The 22,523-nt window shown below is 37.4% G+C and overlaps 1 protein-coding gene across 11 annotated transcripts in view; it reads right to left on the bottom strand.

Annotated features, from left to right (window-relative positions):
* Positions 1-22,523, bottom strand: part of RIC8B (RIC8 guanine nucleotide exchange factor B) — a 102,468-nt gene that overhangs the window by 55,133 nt on the left and 24,812 nt on the right. For all 11 annotated transcript variants that reach the window (XR_008300458.1, XR_008300462.1, XR_008300459.1 and 8 more), the window contains one exon: positions 6,010-6,618. Coding sequence is in view for 6 of the 11 variants with exons in the window: in XM_053226686.1 (XP_053082661.1) it covers positions 6,010-6,618 (609 nt within the window). In the remaining 5 variants the exon portion in view is untranslated. The remainder of the gene's footprint in view (positions 1-6,009; positions 6,619-22,523) is intronic.

Genomic DNA, 22,523 nt, shown 5'->3' with positions numbered 1-22,523 from the left:
ACAAAGGTTAGAATGGATACTATACTATTAGTCTGCTATGTGACTTTCCGTAAGTAATTTAAACACTCTGATCTTTCGTGTCTCCATGTGTTAAATGTAGTTAATGCTGCTGTATCACAAGGATGCTGGAAAGATTAAATATAACTGTTCTTTATAAAACATTATACAAATACAGTTTATATAACTATAATTTACTTGCTTCATCTTAATTTTGGTATCTTTAAGACTTCAATATTCTCTCCTTTGAAATCATATTATCTCCAAAGATTGAGAAGAAAAAAGTCACCAAGGACAAAGGGAGGAGGAAGAGAGAGAAAGCAAAATAGGCTTGTTGTGATAGTGGAAATCAAAATGAGATAACAACACTCAATTAAAAGGTAGATAAAAACTCAGAAAATTCTTTGGGATCTCTATACAGGCTTCACTTCTTAATTACAGATTCTACTACGGTCCTGTTGCTTTTTCCTTCTGTGCAAACTGTGGAAGATCTCACTTTTATTTGGTAAAGGTGTCAGTTTCCTCACATCTTTTCATTCAAAGTGTCAACTGATGTAAACAATGCCTGAGAAAGTCTGAAGGGAGAATACTGCTCACCAACCAGTCCTGATCTGGTATTGTTACCCCAGGATAGTTCTAATTTCTTCAAGAAGGTTTAGGAAACCTGTCCTGTGAAAATTTAATTTCAATCCTATAAAAAGTGAAACAGACACTCAGACACAGACACACACATACACACATGCACACATACAAATGTATGCATGCTTACCTAGAAATACAGCTGTATCTCAGGTAGCATTTTACCCTATGTTTTACCCTATTCCTTTTGCTTACCTCTACCATGGTTATTTGTCCTACTAAACTGTGTATATTTAAAAATCTCTACCTCTTTACAGGTAAAGATTATGTATTTTACCTCTGCATCTTTTGCATCTAACATGGTGACGGGCATAAAATAATCAATGCTTTTTTGAATTAATTTGCAAGGGGAGATATAAATGTTATAAAATAGATAGTGTTAACTCTAAAAAGGCTAGAAATTACTGCTGTAAATAATGTTATTAAATGTTTTAGGCTCCTAGAGAATTTTCTAAAAGCTTTGAAAATTTAAAAGGTACCATATATTTTTCCTCCCTCCCTGCTAACTTTGGGCTTTTTCTCCTATGTATTTCTGTATATCACATTTTATTTTTCATTAAACAAAAATTTGCTGAAAGTCTACTCTGTACTGGGTATGTTGCTAGCAGAAAGACTATCCCAGGGAGGTGAGACATACCCTCAAAGATCTAGAACATATGGCATTTGAAACATCTCTGCATTACTGAGGTGATTCTTTCCTGTTTTTAAACATATAGAAAATATAGAGAAGAATAGTATGTAACAAACAGTCGTATATTTATCTATGTTTATGTGTCTGATTTTCCTGTTAATCTTTTAGTTCTTTGAAGGCAGTGATGATTTCTTCATCTTGCATCTTGTATACCCAACATAGAATTTGGCACATACTGGGCACTCAATGTCTACTCAAAAATGATTCAGCAAAAAAAAAAAAAAAAAAAACAAAAAACCCAAAACAAACAAACAAGCATGACACAGCTTGAAGCTTTTTAAATTAATATTATGTCCTTTTCCCATATTTCCTTTAAAATCTCTTAAATAATCATGGAACTAACCTCTTCTATGACAGTGTGACATTCCCAATTAACTTCTATGGACATTCACTGTTTTCTGTCACTCTAATACATCCTGTGACCACACAGATAGTGGTACTACTTCCCTGCTTGCACTTGGGTGTCTGGCTCTAACATGTTTGTTGGTCCTTATGTTTTCTCATTACATTGCACTGATGACCTGGGAAGCAGTGCAGAGGGAAAGTGTGTTAAGTAAGGGATTTCCAGAATAACATGCTTTCCTCCAACAAAGAGATTTAGCAAAAGTGTTAAAACAGGAGGAAAACAAGACCATTTCATTTAACTTTTCTAGAACTGACTTCAGGTCCTGCTAAAGGAGTCTTTTGACCTCTTAAACATACTATCTTTAGGAAAGGGAGAGAATGAGAAAGGGAGGGAAAGAGGAAGGAAGTGAGGAAGACAGATGGACACCGTGTGGAAATAAGGCCAACTACTGAATAGAAAGGAATCTTCAGATTCCTGATGGTATCAGCAGGCAGGCAGGCAGGAATTTAACACATGAACCTAAAATGAACAAATGGCACTAATCTGCTAAACCTCAAGAAAAACCTAGTCATTAATTTTCTGTTTTTAATGAATTGTAAGTGAACAGTGGTAGAAATACCTACTAAAACAGTTAAAACCAAAACCAAACATCTGTATTTTCTCTAACGGTTGAGCTGTGGTCATAAAGATCTTTAAAGGTGCATCCCCAGGGTTTGGAAAGGTATTAACTAGCACTAATCTTCTGAAGGTCAATTTGACAATACATATTAACAACCCTTAGGGTTTTAAAAAAAAAATCCTTTGACCCAACAATTTTAGGAATTTATCTACAAAATTTTACAATAAGAAAATTCACTGTGTTACTATTTACAATAGTAAACAACTGCAAACAATCTAAATGCCTACACATAGGGAATTTGTTAAAGGTTGATAAATCCTTATGAAGGAATACTCAAGTATAAATATACCTATTAAATATAAAATTACTTATGAAGGGTATTCCTTCATAAGGATTTATCAATCTTTAACAGGAAAATAAATTGGTACATTATTTTTTGGTTACAGAACTCTTTTTATCCCCAAATGATATCCAGTTATAACCTAAATTTATTTTAAAAAATTGTTTTTAATTTTTTTCATTTTATTTAGAGAGAGAGAGAGAGACAGCACGAGTGGGGAAGAGGAGCAGAGGGAGGGAGGGAGAGAGAGAGACAGAGGGAGAAAAAGAGAAAGAGAGAGAGAGAGAATCCTAAGCAGGCTCCACACTGAGCGCCGGGGCTTGATCTCACAACCCTGGGATCATGACCTAAGTGCTCAACCAACTGTGCCACCCAGGTGCCCTTCAACCTAAATGTAAATAGAAAAAAACAACAGCAACAATCAAAGATACTCTTTTGAAAGTGAGGGTGGGGAACCTGGAACACTGTCCACTCATCACCAGAGGCTACCCCTAGGAACTTTATGGCTTCAGGGAACATTTTGAAAACTACTACTCTTCAAGAACATTTACTGAGGAAAAAAAGATTATAAAATTACTGCATTTTTGTAAAAAGAAATTATACATGTTTATATTTATATATTCTACAATGAAGAATAGTTAGAAAGATATACGTTAAAACACAAAGTGCTTATCTTTGAGTGGTAAGCTTATAGGTGATTTGTACTTATTGCTCATATGCAATTTTCCTCTAGATCTACTACAATGAGCATGCATTTTGATTAAAAGAAAATAATATTAGTTATTTTTAACACTGTATTTTAAAATTGGATTCTTCTGTAAGAAGTAAGTTTTTATTATCCCTTTATTTCAGTTGGTATTTAAGGTACTAACAATTCTTTAGGTGCTTGCTCAACTGGAGAAAGATGCCATGCATCTGACAATCAAGGAATTATTAAAATGCAAGTAAATGGGGGCACCTGGGTTGCTCAGTCAGTTAAGTGTCCAACTTTTGATCTCAGCTCAGGTCACGACCTCACAGATCAAGCCTCGTGTCAGGCTCTGTGCTGACAGTGCAGAGTCTGCTTGGGATTCTCTCTCCCTCTCTCTCTGCCCCTCCCCCACATATCTCTCAAAATAAATAAATAAACTTTAAAAAAAATCTAAGTAAATGGACTCTTATTGGCAAGTTTCTCTGCAACTTTATTATAGACTTTCTTTATGCTAAGTTGTGGGTACCTCCCTAAAAGGTACTCTATGTTCTGATTTCAGGGAAACATCCATCTCCCCAATCTTCAAACAGCTTTATCATTCTCAGTCTTCCTATCTCAGGAGACACCTTCATGGTCTTCTCTGTGCTAAGTATTTTCAATCGTGAATGCACTGTTTCTCTCCTAGCACTTAACACAATTTGAATTATATATTTGTTTACTTAATACCTGTCTCACCAACAAAACTGAAGGCAGAGACTAGGTCTATTATTTGCCAACATATTACACATGCCAGCATGATACCCTGTAACTGGCCATAAATATTTATTGACTAACTGAATGATTGACTAAATGTTTGCTAAAATTTGAATTTGGAGACCCACAGAGATTCAACTGGTTTAAAAATAACCTTTCCCACACTCCTGCCTAAATGGGTTGCCAAGATCCTACTTTCACTACTGTTTAAATTTCTGATAACTTCAGTAATAGCCCAGACTAACATTAACTGGGCACATTTTATAACAGCTTCATCTACTGAACCACAACTCACAAGAAGCCCTTCATCTGCTGAGAAGCCTGCTTCAGGACTACTGATCCTTTCTCATGTATCTTTCAGAAAATAAACTTTCTATGCCACAGAATGAGTATTTGCTGCTTTAAAATCTTCTAAGGCTTCTTCCAGCCCCACTATTGCTTCTAACTGAAGCACACTCATGAGGGCTAATCTCAATTTACTGATACATGTTACATGTCATTCCATACATATACTGATAAGCAGTCATTGACTTATACACCCTTTTGTTGGGAATCTGAACAGTGTGAACTACTATTTTGGGCACAATTTAAATAACAGGGCCTCCCAACAATGAAAAACCAACAGTCTCAGAAGAGCTCTTGCAACTAAATGGAGAACTTAAAAACACCAAAACAAACAGTGTAAGAAAAATAACCATAGAAGGTACCAAATAAGCATAGAGACATAATATTTTAAATACTTCCAAATATTTGGTTTCAAAGCATAAATGGAGCATGTGGGCTTTCCACATGTTTTCCTGCCAAGTCTCAGGAAAAACTGACCATACTACAGTCATCTAAAACAGCTGTTAGGACTGATCTTCAAATATTTGGTTTCAAAATATAGACCTATTTGCACTTTAAAACTCAGATGCCTGCATTCTCCCACTATAGCACTGCACTGAGATAATCTTCTCAAAGTAGGTTGCTGGCAAAAACAGATCGGTATTCATGGTGAGAACTGTTTCAAATGGACACAGCAAAATGTTAGCCCTAGGTCCTAAAGTCAATTGTCAGAAAAGATAATTTGCTCTGGCACCAACATACTGCATTTCTTTCTTCTTTTCTTTCTTTTTAAAGCAGGGGCTCAATTTCACTCATTATTTAAGGTTAAATAGGGTAAACGTGAAATGTTGAGATTCTAGAAGCAAGGAAAAAAGTTTGTCTACTTCATTTACAATTGTCTTCTTCCTTAAACTAACTTTCTTGTTTAGCATATTGTTCTTGTGGGTACTTAGATATAAACTATCAAATCTGCCTCACTTTTGGGCTGCTGTATGGTCCAAGCCACAGAAAAGGATCTTAGTCTAGAAAAAAACCTTTCTCACACATTAGTGTAATTACATTTGTTTTCTAGGACTGTGTACCAGCCTGGATATCTAGTTGTAGTCCTACATTTCTGATAGTTATCTAATACTATAACACTCTAGGAGACTGGGATGATAGGTGATACAGCATCTTTTACTCTACTGAGCAGACATCAATTCTGATTGATCAGTTTTAACTGGCCTGATTATCTTATCTTTTCTTTAAGATGTCAGTCATCATAAATGCCTGTAACTTTATGAACCACATTGTTTTATTTCCCTTCAAATATTATCATTTAAACCTTATTCCTCAAAAAGGCATTAAAAAAAAAAGACATGTGATGGTACAACTCAGAAAAGGAACTATATTTGGCATCTTACAAAATAATAATCCATATTAACTATATTGGAATTAAATTTTTTTAAATCTATAAAAAACAAATAAAATAAAATATTTGTTTTTTCATCTTCATCCTATTTTTCTAGTAAGTGTTACACAAATGTCAACTAAAACCTTACAGGCAGCTCTAGGGATGCCCCGGACCAATTAAATAATAGGTAGATAAGAATATTCTTCTCAACCTTACCTCTTTATGTGCCTTCCAACTGTCTACTGTCACATTGAAGAGAGCTTTGAGGGCCTCGATGGCACAGTCTGTCTCCTGAGGTGAGAGAGGAGGTCCATTACGGTCTATGGCCGATTCATACTCATCGGTCCACTTGATGCTAAAGGCACTTTCCAAGATCTGGGTTAGCAGCGCTAGTCCCTGAAGCTCATAGCGCAATTGTGACCTGATGTCGGTGTGCAAAAGTGACAGGAGGAAGAGCAAGCGCAAGTCAAAGCATTTAATGTCACTGATAAACTTTCGGTCCTTGCACTTTCTCAGGAGGTTACAGAGCTTTGCAGCAAGGTTAAGTTCCAGGCTGAGCTGCTGTGCCATCTGACTGTTGAACACTATGTTACACAGACATTTTAATGACTCCACAATAACTGGGAACTCGGACACCTTCTCCAAAGAATCATCCGACTCATTTAGCTTGGCTAGTCGCAGCAGTATCTGCATATTTTCCTTGGTTGTTACAGGAACTAAAACCTTTTTGTCTCTGGAGAGAATGCGGAGAACTTCCAGGCAAGACACTTGACATGTTGTTGGGATGTCCTTTACAAGGACTTTAAATATACCTTCACAGAGTTTCTGAAAAACAAGAATGAGTATGAAAAGTCATTATTTGGCTTAAATGATTTAAAACAGAATACTTCTCTACCAATGTATGTAATAGCAGTCAGGTTCTGGCTAGAAAAGATTTTTACTTTAAAAAACTTTTTTTTTTTACATTTATTTATTTTTGAGAGACAGAGAGACAGAGCACGAGTGGGGGAGGGGCAGAGAGAGAAGGAGACACAGAATCCGAAGCAGGCTCCAGGCTGTGAGCCGTCAGCACAGAGCCTGACGCGGGGCTCGAACTCACCAGCTGTTGAGATCATGACCTGAGCCGAAGTCGGACGCTCAACCGACTGAGCCACCAGGCGCCTCGATTTTTAATTTTTTAAGTCACAGAATGTTAGAAGTGAAAGAGACCTTAGGGGCGCCTGGGTGGCTTCGGCTCAGGTCATGATCTCAACGGCTGGTGAGTTCGAGCCCCGCGTCGGGCTCTGTGCTGACAGCTCAGAGCCTGGAGCCTGCTTCGGATTCTGTGTCTCCTTCTCTCTCTGTCCCTCCCCCACTTGTGCTTTGTCTCTGTCTCTCTCTCCCTCTCTCAAAAATAAACATTCAAAAAAAAAATTAAAAAAAAAAAAAAAAGAAAGAGACCTTATATTTGCTGCACTTCTTTCACTTACAGATATGGAAATTGAAGGCTAGAGAGACTGAATTAGTTGTACAGGGCCAGAGTGAATCGGTCAAGTTTTATATAGCTTTGTTCTCAACAGATTTTTAACATCAGACTACATATAATACCAGGATAGAAGGCAATTAGTCTGAATCATAGCTGATGGACCCAAAGTACATATTATCTATCTTGTATTTTTTGAAAAATAATTATTCCTGTCATTGCTAAATTTAAGAACCACTGTTCATCTCTCAAAATTCAATGTCTAGTTTTCTTCTCCATAAACTGCAGGTCTGGGTCTCTCAAGCTCATGTCTTATATGTGGAACAAGTAGGTATAACTATTTTACTACTGACCATTTCTGTACCTGTTGCATTTTATAAAAACAACAGCACCAACTAGGACTGATGTAAGATTTTACAAAGTCTGTATTAACCTAGCATCAGACTTTAACTCTTTAAAAAGAGGCTATTCATGGGTCAAGCATTATGATCTTGGCAGGAATCCCAAGCTGTGTGTACCTTCTCAGGTACATCCTAGTAGTACAGCTATGGCAATGTCAACTTTAAATGTACAGTTGACCCTTGAACAACATGGATCTGAACTGCACAGGTCCACTTATACATGGATCTTTTTCAATAAATACAATATAGTACTATAAATGTATTTTCTCTTCCTTGTGATTTTAACACTTTTCTCTGGCTTACTTTATTGTAAAAGTATAAATCCAATAATATATAACATACAAAATATGCGTTAATCGACTGTTGATGTTATTTGTAAGGCTTCTGGTCAACAGTAGGCTCTTAGTAAGTTACATTTCTGGAGAGTCAGAAATTATACACAGAATTTAAAAAAAAGGTTTTTTTAACATTTATTTATTTTTGAGAGACAGAACACAAACAGGGAGGGGCAGAGAGAGAGGGAGACACAGAATCCAAAGCAGGCTCTAGGCTCTGAGCTGTCAGCACAAAGTCCGACGTGGGGCTCAAACCCACAAGCCGTGAGATCATGACCCCGAACTGAGCTCGGACGCTTCACCAACTGAGCCACCCAGGTGCCCCATATACACAGAAATTTTTTTGACTGTGCAGGGGGTTGGCACCCATAACCCCCACGTTGTTCAAGGGTCAACTGTACTATTTTCTCTAGATGGAGGTGGGAAGGAAATTAACTTGACAAGCTGAAAAAAATTTGATAATAATGTCAATTCTACCTGTCATCCCTGATGACTAGAAAGGACTTTCATTTAATGTCTTACTATCATCATTAAAGCACTTAAAAAACTTTTTTGAAGTTTATTTATTTATTTTGAGAGAGTGAGTGAGCAGGGGAGGGGCAGAGAGAGAGGGAGAGAAAGAATCCCAAGCAGGCTCTGTGCTGTCAGCACACAGCCTGATGTAGGGCTCAAATTTATGAACCGTGAGATCATGATCTGAGCCAAAACCAAGAGTCAGATGCTTAGCCAATGGACTGAGACATCCAGGCACCCCAAAGCATTTTGTTTTAAAAATGAACATAAGTTTGGGCAGTGGGGACAAGTGTAATGTGCCCATTATAAAAATACAAAAAACAAGGCAATTTTTCTCTAATTTCTGATCTTTCATATCCAAGATAAAAAACAAAACAAAAAAAACAAAACAAAACCAATTCTACATACTGTTTCCTATGTGGTATATTTCTGGGGGTGAAGTCAGATAATCTTTGCACCCACATAACTTTATTCAAGAGAGAACTCATCTACATTCCTGTTTAAGAAACACGTAATAAATAAGGTATTATAAAATATTATATATGTGAATTTGGAGTTCTACATATCTAGTAAAATAGACATCTTTACCTCCTAACTTTCTAAACCAAAAATAACAACAGCAACAAAAAAATCCCCCCCAAATCTATAGACAATATGATTCCTTTCTTGCTCTACCTTCAGACTCAAGAAAGAAAAAGAACAAAGTATGAATACAAATAGGAAGAGACAAGGCTATAGACCAAATGGACTAAAACACTAGGACATAAAAAGGCTACATGAAAGAAATTAGAAAGCCTACAAAATTTATAGTTAAAAACTACTTCTGGGGCACCTGAGTAGCTCAGTCAGTCTGACTGAGTCAGTCTGACTTCAGCTCAGCTCATGATCTCATGGTTTGTGAATCTGAGCCCTGCATCAGGCTCTCTGCAGTCAGCAGAGCCCTCTTTGAATCCTCTGTCACCCTCTCTCCTTGCCCCTCTCCCGTTCATGCTCTTTCAAAAATAAACAAACATTAAAAAAAAAACACAAAAACGACTTCATTTACAGGTTTCCTGGAGATCAACTGGCAACCAAAGACAAGAGTTCTAATTTTAAAGCACAGTTTTTGGTTATACTTGTTCTTAAATATGCCATTTCTCATTATAGACATGCCTCACATAATGACTGTTAGGTGGCTTTTTATTATAATCATAACGTATCTTGAAAATCAAGCCACTTTTTTGGATCATGACTCTTTCTTCTCTGCCTTTTTTTTTTTTTTACTATAATTCAAAAAACAAAATCAAAGACCTACCCAAAATACAACAAAAGTGATATTTTATAAACACACCTATTGCTGTACTCAATATAATCATTTCTATTCAGAGAATATTATGAAGACCAAATTAATAAATCAGGTATATGTGGATGAATCAGAAAAGTTTTGCTTTGGGGGCACATGGATGGCTCAGTTGGTTAAGCATCTGACTTTGGCTCAGGTCATGATCTCTCAGCCTGTGAGTTAGAGCCCCATGTCGGGCTCTGTGCTGACAGCTCAGAGCCTGGAGCCTGCTTCCGATTTTGTGTCTCCCTCTCTCTCTCCACCCTTCCCCACTCATGCTCTCTCTCTCTCTCAAAATAAATAAACATTAAAAAAAAAGAAAAAAAAAGAAAAATTTTGCTTTGCATATGTACACCAAGCTAGAGAATTGAAGAGGGAGCATTCTTTACACTTTCTCCATCTGTTGAGTGCATGCACTCCTTCTGTGTTTCAAAGATGCTCTTGTATTTCACCTTTATTTTGCCTGAACAGTATTTTTCTATGCTGTGACTATTTTTTTTCAGTTGATTTTATGCTTCCTAAAACATGCTCTGCTCTCTTCAAACACTTTATATAGCCCCTTGATGCCCAAGGACATATCTGGAATGAGCCTAGTGATCCTTTTCCTACTGCTCTGTCACAGACACTCCCCGCTTTTTCTCAAGTGCTCCAAAATGACTCCCAGTCCTTTGACATCTGTCTTGAGCTCCTCCCCTGCTGTTCCTTCTGTGGCATGAAAGGACATGCTACCATGCCCTCTAGTCAGGAGCCCCCTCTTTTTCTCAGCTTTAGTTTGAAGACTGAGGGGTCTATAAGCTTCCCTAGTCACTCCCTCTTTTGATATTTGTGCTTCCAACAAGATCTTAGTTTTTGCTTTTGTACAGAGTAAGTTATTGGAGCATCTCACTCCTTCTCTAGGCTCCTAGAGAATAGGCCATGTTTTCTGTAGCCCTGTGGCTGGATCAGGTGTGCTATACCTATTTTTAAGTGCAAGATAACCACAAATTTCTAACCTTAAAACTACTACCACCTGACTCTCCAGCATCTTCCAAAGAATGACTCCTTTGTATTCCTCCTCCACCAGCCACCACTTACTATCAAGTCTTCTCTTCCTCTTTTTGCAGGTACAGTAAACTGTCATTACATTAGAGGTTAGGTGTAGACTATTTTTATTTACTATTTTATTTACTTTCAAAATTGTTTTCATTGTTCAACTGATATATATTTTTCAATCTCAAATTATTTTGGTACCTTAGATAATTACAAAACACATTTTTTTCTATCAAAATTAATGGAAATATTTTCTGATTTAACAACTTTCACTTAGAGTTTGGGTTCTCTGTAATGAACGAAAGTCAGAAAGCAAAGTTGAGGTATGCTTACAAAATATTACTAAGAATCAAAGAGTCTGAGAAAAAGCCCTTTTAAAATGCTTACTAGCTTAGCAAGCCATGGCTATTTCTATAAAGTTACACTGTGGACGCAGGAGCAGACACTCAAGAGTAAGATCCCAAATAGTTCCCCAATGTTACTATCAGTACCGCCAAAAAATTTTAGTAATTTTCTCCTGAACTGAAATCCCAGAGTCTACTACAGCAATGGTTGTCAAACTTCATCATGGATCATAATCAGCTAAAGGGATTGTTAAAATACATTGTTATACTTCACCCTCAGAGCTTCTGATTCAGTTGGTCTTGAGTGAGGTTCCAAAATTGGGACTTTTAACAAGTTCCTAGTTGCTGCTGCCAATTCAGAAGCTACACTCTGTGAACCACCGAACTATGGTTAACAATGGACTGACACAACTTGGATGTTAGAGGACTGGGGTTAAGTGAGAGCAATGGACCAGATAAGCTTAGAAAAGTAGGCTGAGTTGAAAGCCATTAATGCAAATAACCTTAACTTCTCTTTGATTATCCTCAAGATGAACAGGGTGTCACTGTCTGGTCACATTACCTTTCTTATCTTAAATATTAAAAACTACTCTTAAAAAACTGAGAACAAACTGAGGGTTGATGGGGGGGGCGGGAGGGAGGGGAGGATGGGTGATGGGTATTGAGGAGGGCACCTTTTGGGATGAGCACTGGATGTTGTATGGAAACAAATTTGACAATAAACCTCATATATTGAAAAAACAAATAAATAAAATAAATTAAAAAAAAAAAAACACTACTCCACGTGTGAAATATATTACTTGTTTAAGGTCAATGGTCCTGGGCTTGAAACTTGTTCAACTTACCATGGACTCTAGAACCACAGCAGTACTGTGATGAAGGCAAAGGTTCTGGATTCAAACTCCTTGTATTCAAACCTTGGCTCTTCTACCATCTTCTAACAGTGTGACTGTGGCAACTTACTTGGCCTCTCTGGGCCTCATTTACTGTAAGAGCTAAATGATATCCCACATGTATAGCTCTTAGAATAGTGCCTAGGATGTGTAAGTGTTCAGTATAGGTTTATATATTATTATAAAATAAAATCTGAGTCCTCAGTTTAGCATTTAAGATCTCCAACCTACTTTTTCAGGCTTCTCTTTCATACTGTGCTTCTATCAAACCCTCCTCTTTAGCTATATTCCTATCCAAATTATCTCACACTGAGCTCTTCTGCTTTCTTACTGCTTCCCCTCTGCATGCATCAGTTCTTCTTCCTCTTTGACTATTCAAGTTTTAACCATTCTTCAAAGCTAACCTCAGAATTCACTTTTAAGAAAAATATTTATTTTGAGTGAGTGAGAGAGAGAGAGAGAGAAAGTGAGAGAGAGAGAGCGCGCACACACACGAGCAGGGAGAGGGGCAGAGAGAGAGAGGGAAAGAATACGGAGCAGGCTCCACACTGTCAGCACAGAGCCCACCCTGGGGCTTGATCTCACGAACCGAACTGTCAGATCATGACCGAAGCAGAAATAAAGAATTCACGCTTAACTGACAGAGCCACCCAGGTGCCCCTAATATTCACTTTTGATATAAAATTTCTCCTAACCACTTCAGCTCCCAACATTCTTTCTCTCCAAGGAATACCCAAACCATAACTTATAGCAATCATTTGGTGCTCTGTACATTCTTCCTGTTACTACTAAAAGCTCTCTGATGGCAGAAAGGACACTTTTTTTTTTTTCAAGACAGAAGAAAATATAAATTGTAGTGGTTTCTGAATTAGAGTTGGGTATATTACTAGGCTTTGCTGCTGTGTAACTCAGACATGCTATTTAACTTCTTTGAGCCTCACTGTCCCATGTGTAAAAAGGGAATAGTATCATCTATATCTCATAGGGCTATTGTGAAATAGACTCTGGGACATAATAAGTACTCTGTAAATGGTGATTATTATTATTCATATTCTTCATAATCCTTGTAGCCCTCAGTAGAGCAACTAGCACACAAGTTAGCACCCAAAATATAAACTGACTAGATAAAGTTCTTCAAATCTAAAGGATTAGTAGAAGTCTATTAATGTTGTCTGGACACTTCTCCTTTCTAAGAAGGAAAGAGAAGTAGTAAAGGCTATTCGTGTGATTGGACTAGTAAGATGGTTTGTCTCATTGGGTAAAAATGTCTCTTTATATGAGCAGAACTTAGATGTCTTCATATGAAGTTCTTTTTTTCTGAAGAGGTTAAATAACTTAAATATATATGTTCATTAAAATGTAAAATGCACCAGGGAGCCTGGATGGCTCAGTTGGTTAAGTGTCTAACTTCAGCTCAGATTATGATCTCATGGTTCGTGGGTTCAAACCCTACATCGGGCTCTGTGCTGACAGCTCAGAGCCTGGAGCCTGCTTTGGATTCTGTGTCTCCCTCTCTCTCTGCTCCTCCCCTGGTCATGCTCTGTCTCTCAAAAATAAATAAATGTTAAAAAAAAAAAAAGGGAAAAAAAAGAAAATGTAAAACGCACCAAACTATTAAAGAAAATAGAAAAACAGTCATAATTACACCAGCTAATGTGTGTGTGTATAATTTTTTAATTTCTTTTTGAGAAAGTGAGCGAGCACAAGCTGGGTAGGGGCCATGCCCAGCATGGAGCCCGATGCAGGACTCACAACTGTGTGATGATGACCTGAGCTGAAATTAAGACTTGGACATTTAACTGACTGAGCCACCCAGGCACCCCTAGCAGGTATATTTTATAATGCAGGAGACAGAAGTATTTATTCTTAGTCAATCTACTTGATTATCAGTAACATATGCATATTACTTTAACACAGAATTACAATCATAACGTGTATATATTTTGTGTCCTGACTTTTTAATTTTTAATTATTAGCATTTTTCCACATTGCTACAGAATCCTTATATAAATAATTTTAAATAGATGCAGTTATATTAAATGACTTCTGTTCTCAGTAAGCCTCTACCATGAAATATAGCAGAATCCAGAAAGAGCAGTGGACTTACTAGCATCAAAAGGAGTGGTTTCATAATGGGTGGTTTTGTAAGTGTACAAAAAACTTCTTATATATGTTCTTCAATGTAAGAAATGATCACTAAACACTTACCTAAACTACTGTCTAAGGACACTTAACTAAGAAATAGAAGGCCAGGACTTAATCCAGATTATCTGACTCCAATGTGATTTCCACTTCATGTCAATGATTGTACCACAGTGTTCTCTCATTTATTAAAAATATGATCTTGAGTATGTCACTCTATTTGGCCTCTTTCTTCATCTATATCATGCATTAAGAATTTCTAAGGCAACCTTCTTCCAGCTCCAGGATGGTAAGCTCTTCACTATGAATCTGTAAAACTAAGATCAGCTTTGGCTTTTGCTATGAAGTAAGCAGAACATGCCATAAAGCATAGATGAACATTCAAATGATCTATCATGATTTATATACTGTTTTAAAAGGTGATTTCTAAAAATATTAAGAAATTAAAAGTCAAATTTTATACATAAAAAAGAGTCTTTGCTTAAAATACAGACATAATAGGGGGTACCTGAGTGGCTCAGTCAGTCAAGCATCCAATTTCAGCTCAGGTCATGATCTCACAGTTTGTGAGTTTGAGCCCCACATTGGGCTCTGTGCTGACAGCTCAGAGCCCGGAGCCCACTTTGGATTGTCTCCTCTCTTTGCCCCTCCCCAACTCACACTCTGTCTCTCTCTCGCTCAAGAATAAATAAACATTTAAAAAATTAAAAAAAACATACAGACATAATAGTTTCCTATACTCTGGCAACCCGACATATAAGTGCTACTCAAACGTGTCTACAGATTGGTGCCAGTTCACAAACTGTTACTGGACTGCATTGAGATAGGTACACAAACTGAAAATAGGTATAAAAAAATTGAGTTTGCATTTAGAAACATTTATAGTAATCCGACTTTGCTGTGACTATTAAAGGATGTGGTTATCTCTTTTAATGTTTCATTTTTATTGTATTTTATGGAAGCACTGGTCTACTGCAAATTAGGGAAAAATTAACAAACAAAAACCTTGGCCCTTCACCATAAGTAATTTAAGGAGCACTGTTCTAGAGAATGCATTTTATATTGTATAAATTTTCTTGAACTATATAACGAAAGTAGTAAAACTAACTCAGATCCCATGGTAATGAGGGACTGTCTCATAAACATGCTTATCTAAGATTTCGTTTAATTCCTCAACACTATATTGAAAAACTATTATCAGTGTCCACCAAAATCCATTCTCCCCTTCAGATATAGTAACAGAAGTGTGGCAAGACCCACGAGTGCCTACCTATGACACATTCCTCACCTGCTCTGAGGCCATATGACCATATGACTCAGCTCTTGCCAATGGAATGTATGTGAACACGTTGCAAGCCATTTCTGGGTTTGGGTCTTTAAGACAGTGAGCATTCTTTCTCTACTTTCTTGTCCTATTCTGTAGCCCAGAACTTGGAAGTGGCAGCCCAGTATATGCTAGGACAATGCTGAGATAGTGAAGCATGACTTGCAAACTCAGAAGGAAAACAGGGCAACTGAATAAATTTACAGAGCAGAGTTATTCACCTACCTAACCAGATCGGATCACCTCAGAACTATCACTTGAAAAGGTAATAAAACACCAATATTCCTCAAACCACTTCTATCTTGGGGTCCCTTTGTTGCATCAGGTTAGCTTCAAATTTAAATAAAATGCACCTTTGAAATACAATGTCTCATCAAGATCTCACACAGAACCTCTTATGCCAGCATTCCGTAAGTAACAAAAGTTATATTTCACCTAAATGACGAAGCAACTACTCTCTATAACTAATACTAAAAGTTAGTCCAAGTTAGCCTAGTTGTGCTATGGCTGGTTTATATATTCATTTGTTTACCTATTCATTCATTCATTCATTCAAGAAGACACCAAGTATCTAATAAATCCAAGGTAAAATCCTTGGTACTGGGTAGCCAATAGCAAGCTTCTAAGCAAATTAAAATTGCAAAGAAATACAAGCCATGGATTAGTGTGATAAGTGCTCTGATAGGTCTAAGCCAGAAGTTTTCAGCCTTAGCACTACTGACCTTTTGGACTACATAATTCTCTCAGAATATGTATAAGAAATTTAATAGCATCATTGGCCCCCACCCACTAGATACCAGTAACACCCCCTCACTACCACTACCTAATACAGCAATCAAAAGTGTCTCCACGACTACAGATGCTGGCAAGGATGTGGAGAAACAGGAACCCTCTTGCACTGTTGGTGGGAATGCAAACTGGTGCAGTCACTCTGGAAAACAGTGTGGAGGTTCCTCAAAAAATTAAAAATAGATCTACCCTATGACCCAGCAATAGCACTGCTAGAAATTTACCCAAGGGACACAGGAGTGCTGATGCATAGGGGTACTTGTACCCCAATGTTTATAGCGGTGCTTTCAACAATAGCCAAAATATGGAAAGAGCCTAAATGTCCATCAACTGATGAATGGATAAAGAAGATGTGGTTTATATATACAATGGAATACTACTTGGCTATGAGAAAGAATGAAATCCTGCCATTTGCAGCAACGTGGACAGAACTGGAGGGTATTATGCTGAGTGAAATAAGTCAGGCAGAGAAAGACAGATACCATACGTTTTCACTCATATGTGGATCTTGAGAAACTTAACAGAAGACCATGGGGGAAGGGAAGGGAGAAAAAGAAAAGTTATAAACAGAGGGAGGGAGGCAAACCATAAAAGACTCTTAAATACAGAGAACAAACTGAGGGTTGATGGGGAATAGGGGAGAGGGGAAAGTGGGTGATGGGCAATGAGGAGGACACTTGTTGGGATGAGCATTGAGTGTTGTATGGAAGCCAATTTGACAATTTTATACATATATATATATACACATATATATATACATATATATATACACACACATACATATGTGTGTATATATATATACATATGTATATATATACACACACACACATACACACACACATATATATATGTATATATATATATGTATACACACACACACACACACACACACACACACATATAAAGTGTCTCCAGAAACTGCCAAATGTCTCTTGGGGAATAAAATCACTTCCCAGTGAGAATCACTGATTTAAGTGTAAAAAACTATGGTAATACAAATCTAAGGCACCTAATCCAACTTATGGGAGGGATACAGACCAACTCAGGGAAAGAGTTCTTAAGGAAGTGACATCTAAGGTGAGATGTGAAATGTACACATTCAATTTCCACTCAATCATTTAACAATACTTGAATGCCTACTATATTCAAGGCACTGTGTAATGTGAGAGGTGTACGGTGGTGAACAAAACAAACATTATTCTGTTATGTGTTATGGGGATGACAGTCTAATGGGGAAGACAAACAAAAAATTAAAGTGTTATAAGAGAAATGAACAGGATGGTATGATAGAAAACCACTGGAGAAAGGATCCATTTTAAAGTGATATTTAAGCCAACTTCTGATGGTGAGAAGGTGCTAAATGTGCAAAGAAAGAGCACTGCAGACAGAGTCTGGTGTGTTTAAGGTCTTGAAAGCCAGGGTGGGTGATGTTAGTGGCAGAGTGCTCTGAGATGTAACTGGAGAATAACCTGGCACCAGACCACGTGGAGGTTTACAGTCCACGATAAGGAGATTAGACTTTAACTGCTATGAAAAGTCACTAAAGGAGTTTAAGCAGAGACATACAACCCAATTAAAACTTTTTAGAAAATCACACTGCCTGGGGCATCTGGGGGGCTCAGTCAGTTAGGTGTCAGACTTTGGCTCCAGTCATGATCTCACAGTTCGAGGGTTCGAGCCCCACATCAGGTCTCTCTGCTGTCAGCGCCGAGCCTGCTTGGGATCCTCTGTCCCCCTCTCTCCCTGCCCCTCCCCAGCTCGTTCTCTCTTTCAAAAATAAACGTAAGAAGAAAAAAGAAAAGAAAACCACACTGGCTGCTGTGTGGAAAATGGGTTGGAAGGGAACAAATACAGTTCAACTAGAATGGAAGCAGCAGAGAGAGAGAAAGGTAGATGGATTTGATATGTATTTTTGACAAACAGGTTTTGGGGAAAATTATGTATAGACACATTAAGTTTGCAATGCCCACAGAGATGTCAAGTACAAAGTTGAATATGTGGCTGAAGCCCTAAGCAGCCATCAGGGCTACATCTTCTCTATGAGTAAAGGTGCTTGGAGCTATAGGAATAGATTGCCTACAGTAAAATACATAGAAAATAGAAGGAAGATGATAGAGCCATGAAAAATGCCACCACTTAGAGGCTGGGAGGAGGAGAACTTGATAAAAGAGATTAAGAGTTACAGCCAGAAGCAAGAGGAAATTTAGGAGTGTGGTGCTCTGGAAGACAGTACAGGAAAGAAAATATTTTATAGAGGGAGTAGTCGACTGTTTCCAATGCTGATGAAAGATCAAGTAGTGAAAGGATTTGGCAATGCTAGATCACCAGTGACCTTGATAAAAGCAGTTTCTACATAGTATTTGGGAAATGAGAATGTGCAGACAGACGTACATACCTTTCAAGATGTGACTATAAAGAAACAGAAATTGAATGGTAGTAAGAGCAACTATAAGATAAAGAGAGGTCGTTTATTTTTCTTTTCCTTTTTTTTTTTAAAGAGAGGATATACTAGTCCATGTCTGTATGATGAAGAGAATAAAGAGTTGGAATTAATCCAGAAGGAAATGGGGAACTTATTACAAGGTATTAAGCAGGGGGATGACATTAGATTGTGCTTTGAAATTATCATTCTGCTATAAACATTGGGGTACAAGGGCCCCTATGCATCAGCACTCCTGTATCCCTTGGGTAAATTCCTAGCAGTGCTATTGCTGGGTCATAGGGTAGGTCTATTTTTAATTTTTTGAGGAACCTCTACACTGTTTTCCAGAGTGGCTGCACCAGTTTGCATTCCCACCAACAGTGCAAGAGGGTTCCCATTTCTCTACATCCTCTCCAGCATCTATAGTCTCCCGATTTGTTCATTTTAGCCACTCTGACTGGGGTGAGGTGATATCTGAGTGTGGTTTTGATTTGTATTTCCCTGATGAGGAGTGATGTTGAGCATCTTTTCATGTGCCTGTTGGCCATCTGGATGTCTACTTTAGAGAAGTGTCTATTCATGTTTTCTGCCCATTTCTTCACTGGATTATTTGTTTTTCGGGTGTGGAGTTTGGTGAGCTCTTTATAGATTTTGGATACTAGCCCTTTGTCTGATATGTCATTTGCAAATATCTTTTCCCATTCTATTGGTTGCCTTTTAGTTTTGTTGATTGTTTCCTTTGCTGTGCAGAAGCTTTGTACCCCAATGTTTATAGCAGCACTCTCAACAATAGCCAAATTATGGAAAGAGGCTAAATGGCCATCAACTGATGAATGGATAAAGAAATTGTGGTTTATACACACAATGGAATACTACATGGCAATGAGAAAGAATGAAACATGGCCTTTTGTAGCAACGTGGATGGAACTGGAGAGTGTTATGCTAAGTGAAATAAGTCATACAGAGAAAGACAGATACCATATGTTTTCACTCTTATGTGGATCCTGAGAAACTTAACAGAAGTCCATGGGGGAGGGGAAGAAAAAAAAAGAGGTTAATAAGAGACTCTTAAAAACTGATAACAAACTGAGGGTTGATGGGGGGTGGGAGGGGGGGTAGGTATTGAGGAGGGCACCTTTTGGGATGAGCACTGGGTGTTGTATGGAAACCAATTTGACAATAAATTTCATATTAAAAAAAAGAAATTATCATTCTGATGGTAATATGGAGAATGCACAAGAAATGGGACAGAACCAGAAAAAGTTAATGAGATGAGAAATGATGGTTATGTGAACTAAGCAGAGAAGTAGAAAGCTAAGAGACTGTGAGGGGCATCTGGCTGGCTCAGTTGGTACAGCATGTGACTCCTGATCTTGGGGTCATGAGTTCAAGCCCCACATTGGACATTGAGCCGACTTAAAAAAAAAAAAAAGGAAAGCTAAGAGATTTTAAGGAAGTAGAACTGACTGGATGATTGGTGGGGTGGTCATCAGGGTGGAGAAGAAAGAGGAGACAAGGAATGTCTCAGATTTCTAACTTGGACAACTTGGTTGACAGAGGTCTTAATCATTCAGGAGATAGGGAACCCATTTTCTAAAGCTGGCAGCAAAAAGAGAATGATATTGCTTGGTAGACATTTCTCTTTAATCGCCCCACAGTGGACACCTCAAATAAAATACATCTAAACTCATTATCTAGGAAGGGGTCAGATCCTCCTCCAACATATATCCACCTTTCTAAAACTCACACTCAATTTACTGTCACATTATCCTTGATCTGGGCTGAGAAACCTACTCTCTACTATCTATGTGAACATATGTGCCTTTTCTCATATTACTTCCTGTACATAGCATGTCTTCTTAAACCCTGACCTTCCGAAATAATTTGTTTCTTCAAGGCAAATGTCATCTTTGTAAGCTTAGAAGTAACCTCTTCTATCTCTAGCACTTTTATAGCACTTAACACCTCTGACCTTGAATTATATTTATGGAGACTTCTTATCTCTTTCATCAGTTTTGGGCGGGCAGGATTTGTCTATTTCTTTTTCTTCCACAGGTACAAAGATGCTGTCAAATATGTTGAATATGTACTTACAAACATATATACGAAGTGCAACATCTTCAAAGCACTATATACTAAACACAGAGTTTTATGTCCACATAGGCCATTAAAGTTCTGGGCTTAATTCCTAGGTACCACTTATTTGTGTGATTTTTAATAAATTGGTCATGTTTTTAAATTTCCTTCTCTGTAACATGGGTATGATGGTACCTACTCATAGGGTTGTTGGGGGAATTAAATGAGATAGTGTGCATGTGCTGTTCTCAGATAAAATAAATACCCAATAAATGTTATTTAACATCATAACTACAATGCATTACCATATACTTTAGTAAAAGGCTACATGCTATAATAAAGAATATGACTTCCAGAGTCAGTCTTCACTTTGCTGTATTTTTTACCTGCGAGATCTAGGAAGTTACTTGATTTTTCTGAGCTTTAGTTTCATTATGTTTAAAATGGGGATAATATGTATTATGGTGTTGTTTTAGTAAATAAGATGTTGGTACTTAGTAAGAGCTAAAATTGTACACTTCCAAGAACAAGACCTATAATTAAAGATCTCAGCCAACAGTACTATCTTGAAGGAGGCTTATTTTTATGATTAAAATAATATGCCTATATGTAGGTTTGACATCTAGTTTTCTCTTCAACATCAGGGTTTATCAAAAGGATGTAATGAGCTGAGACTTTTAAAAGTCTTTACTATTTGGGAAATTCAAGTAAAGATTTATATATTAATTTAGAATAAAAATGGGGCAATAATTGAATAATTAAATCAAAATGAAACAATAATGAACAGAGAAAGTGAACGTTGCCAAAGACATGCACGAATGTCTGTTTTATTTATAAGAAACAGGAAAATGCAGTAACTTTCCAGTTTGAGCTGGAAAGAGGGGCAGGGTACACACACAGCACAGGCACAGAGTTCAACTTGGCAGTAACCCAATGATAACTACAGGCCAGAAAACAGCTGAAGAGCCAAACAAAATGAGTGTAATTTACAGAATCAGAATATTAAGAGTTAGAAAGGGCTATAGTGACTATTTAATAATAACAAGCACTAGCAGTTGCAAAAGGTGCTATAAAAAAGTAGATATTGGGGAGAGTAAGTCTGAGAAACTTATAAAGCTTATTAAAGTATTAAAGATTCTCAGATGTACTATGGAAAATAAACCTGTTTAATTTTTTAAAACTGCTATTTCCTTTATTTGTTTGACCACAGAATCCTTTTAAAAAATAATACCTAATAGGGGCACCTGGGTGGCTCAGTCAGTTAAGCGTCCGACCTCAGTTCGGGTCATGATCTCACAGTTCATGAGTTTGAGCCCCACATCTGGCTCTGTGCTGACAGCTCAGGGCCTGGAGCCTGCTTCGGATTTTGTATCTCCCTCTCTCTCTGTTCCTCCCCTGCTCACACTCTGTCTCTGTCTCAAAAATAAATAAAGATTAAAAAAAAATTAAAAAAAACCCCAAACCTAATAATATACTCAGGACTTGGGAATATTTCTTTTATTTTACAGACATGAAAACTGACTCCCAGGGAGGCTAAATTATTTGCCTAAGATAGCACAGAATGCTAGAACGGGAAACTCAGATTCTTACCTGTCAGTCCTACTCTCTTTTCATTCTACTGGCATCTGGTGATGTGTAAGAAATAAAGCAAAAATGGGTGTTCCAACTTTGAAAGCAAT

Source organism: Acinonyx jubatus, chromosome B4 (assembly GCF_027475565.1).
Source record: "Acinonyx jubatus isolate Ajub_Pintada_27869175 chromosome B4, VMU_Ajub_asm_v1.0, whole genome shotgun sequence".
Taxonomy (NCBI): Eukaryota; Metazoa; Chordata; class Mammalia; order Carnivora; family Felidae; genus Acinonyx; species Acinonyx jubatus.
Note: the sequence above shows the minus strand (reverse complement) of the source record. Positions and strands in the feature narration are given on the sequence as shown.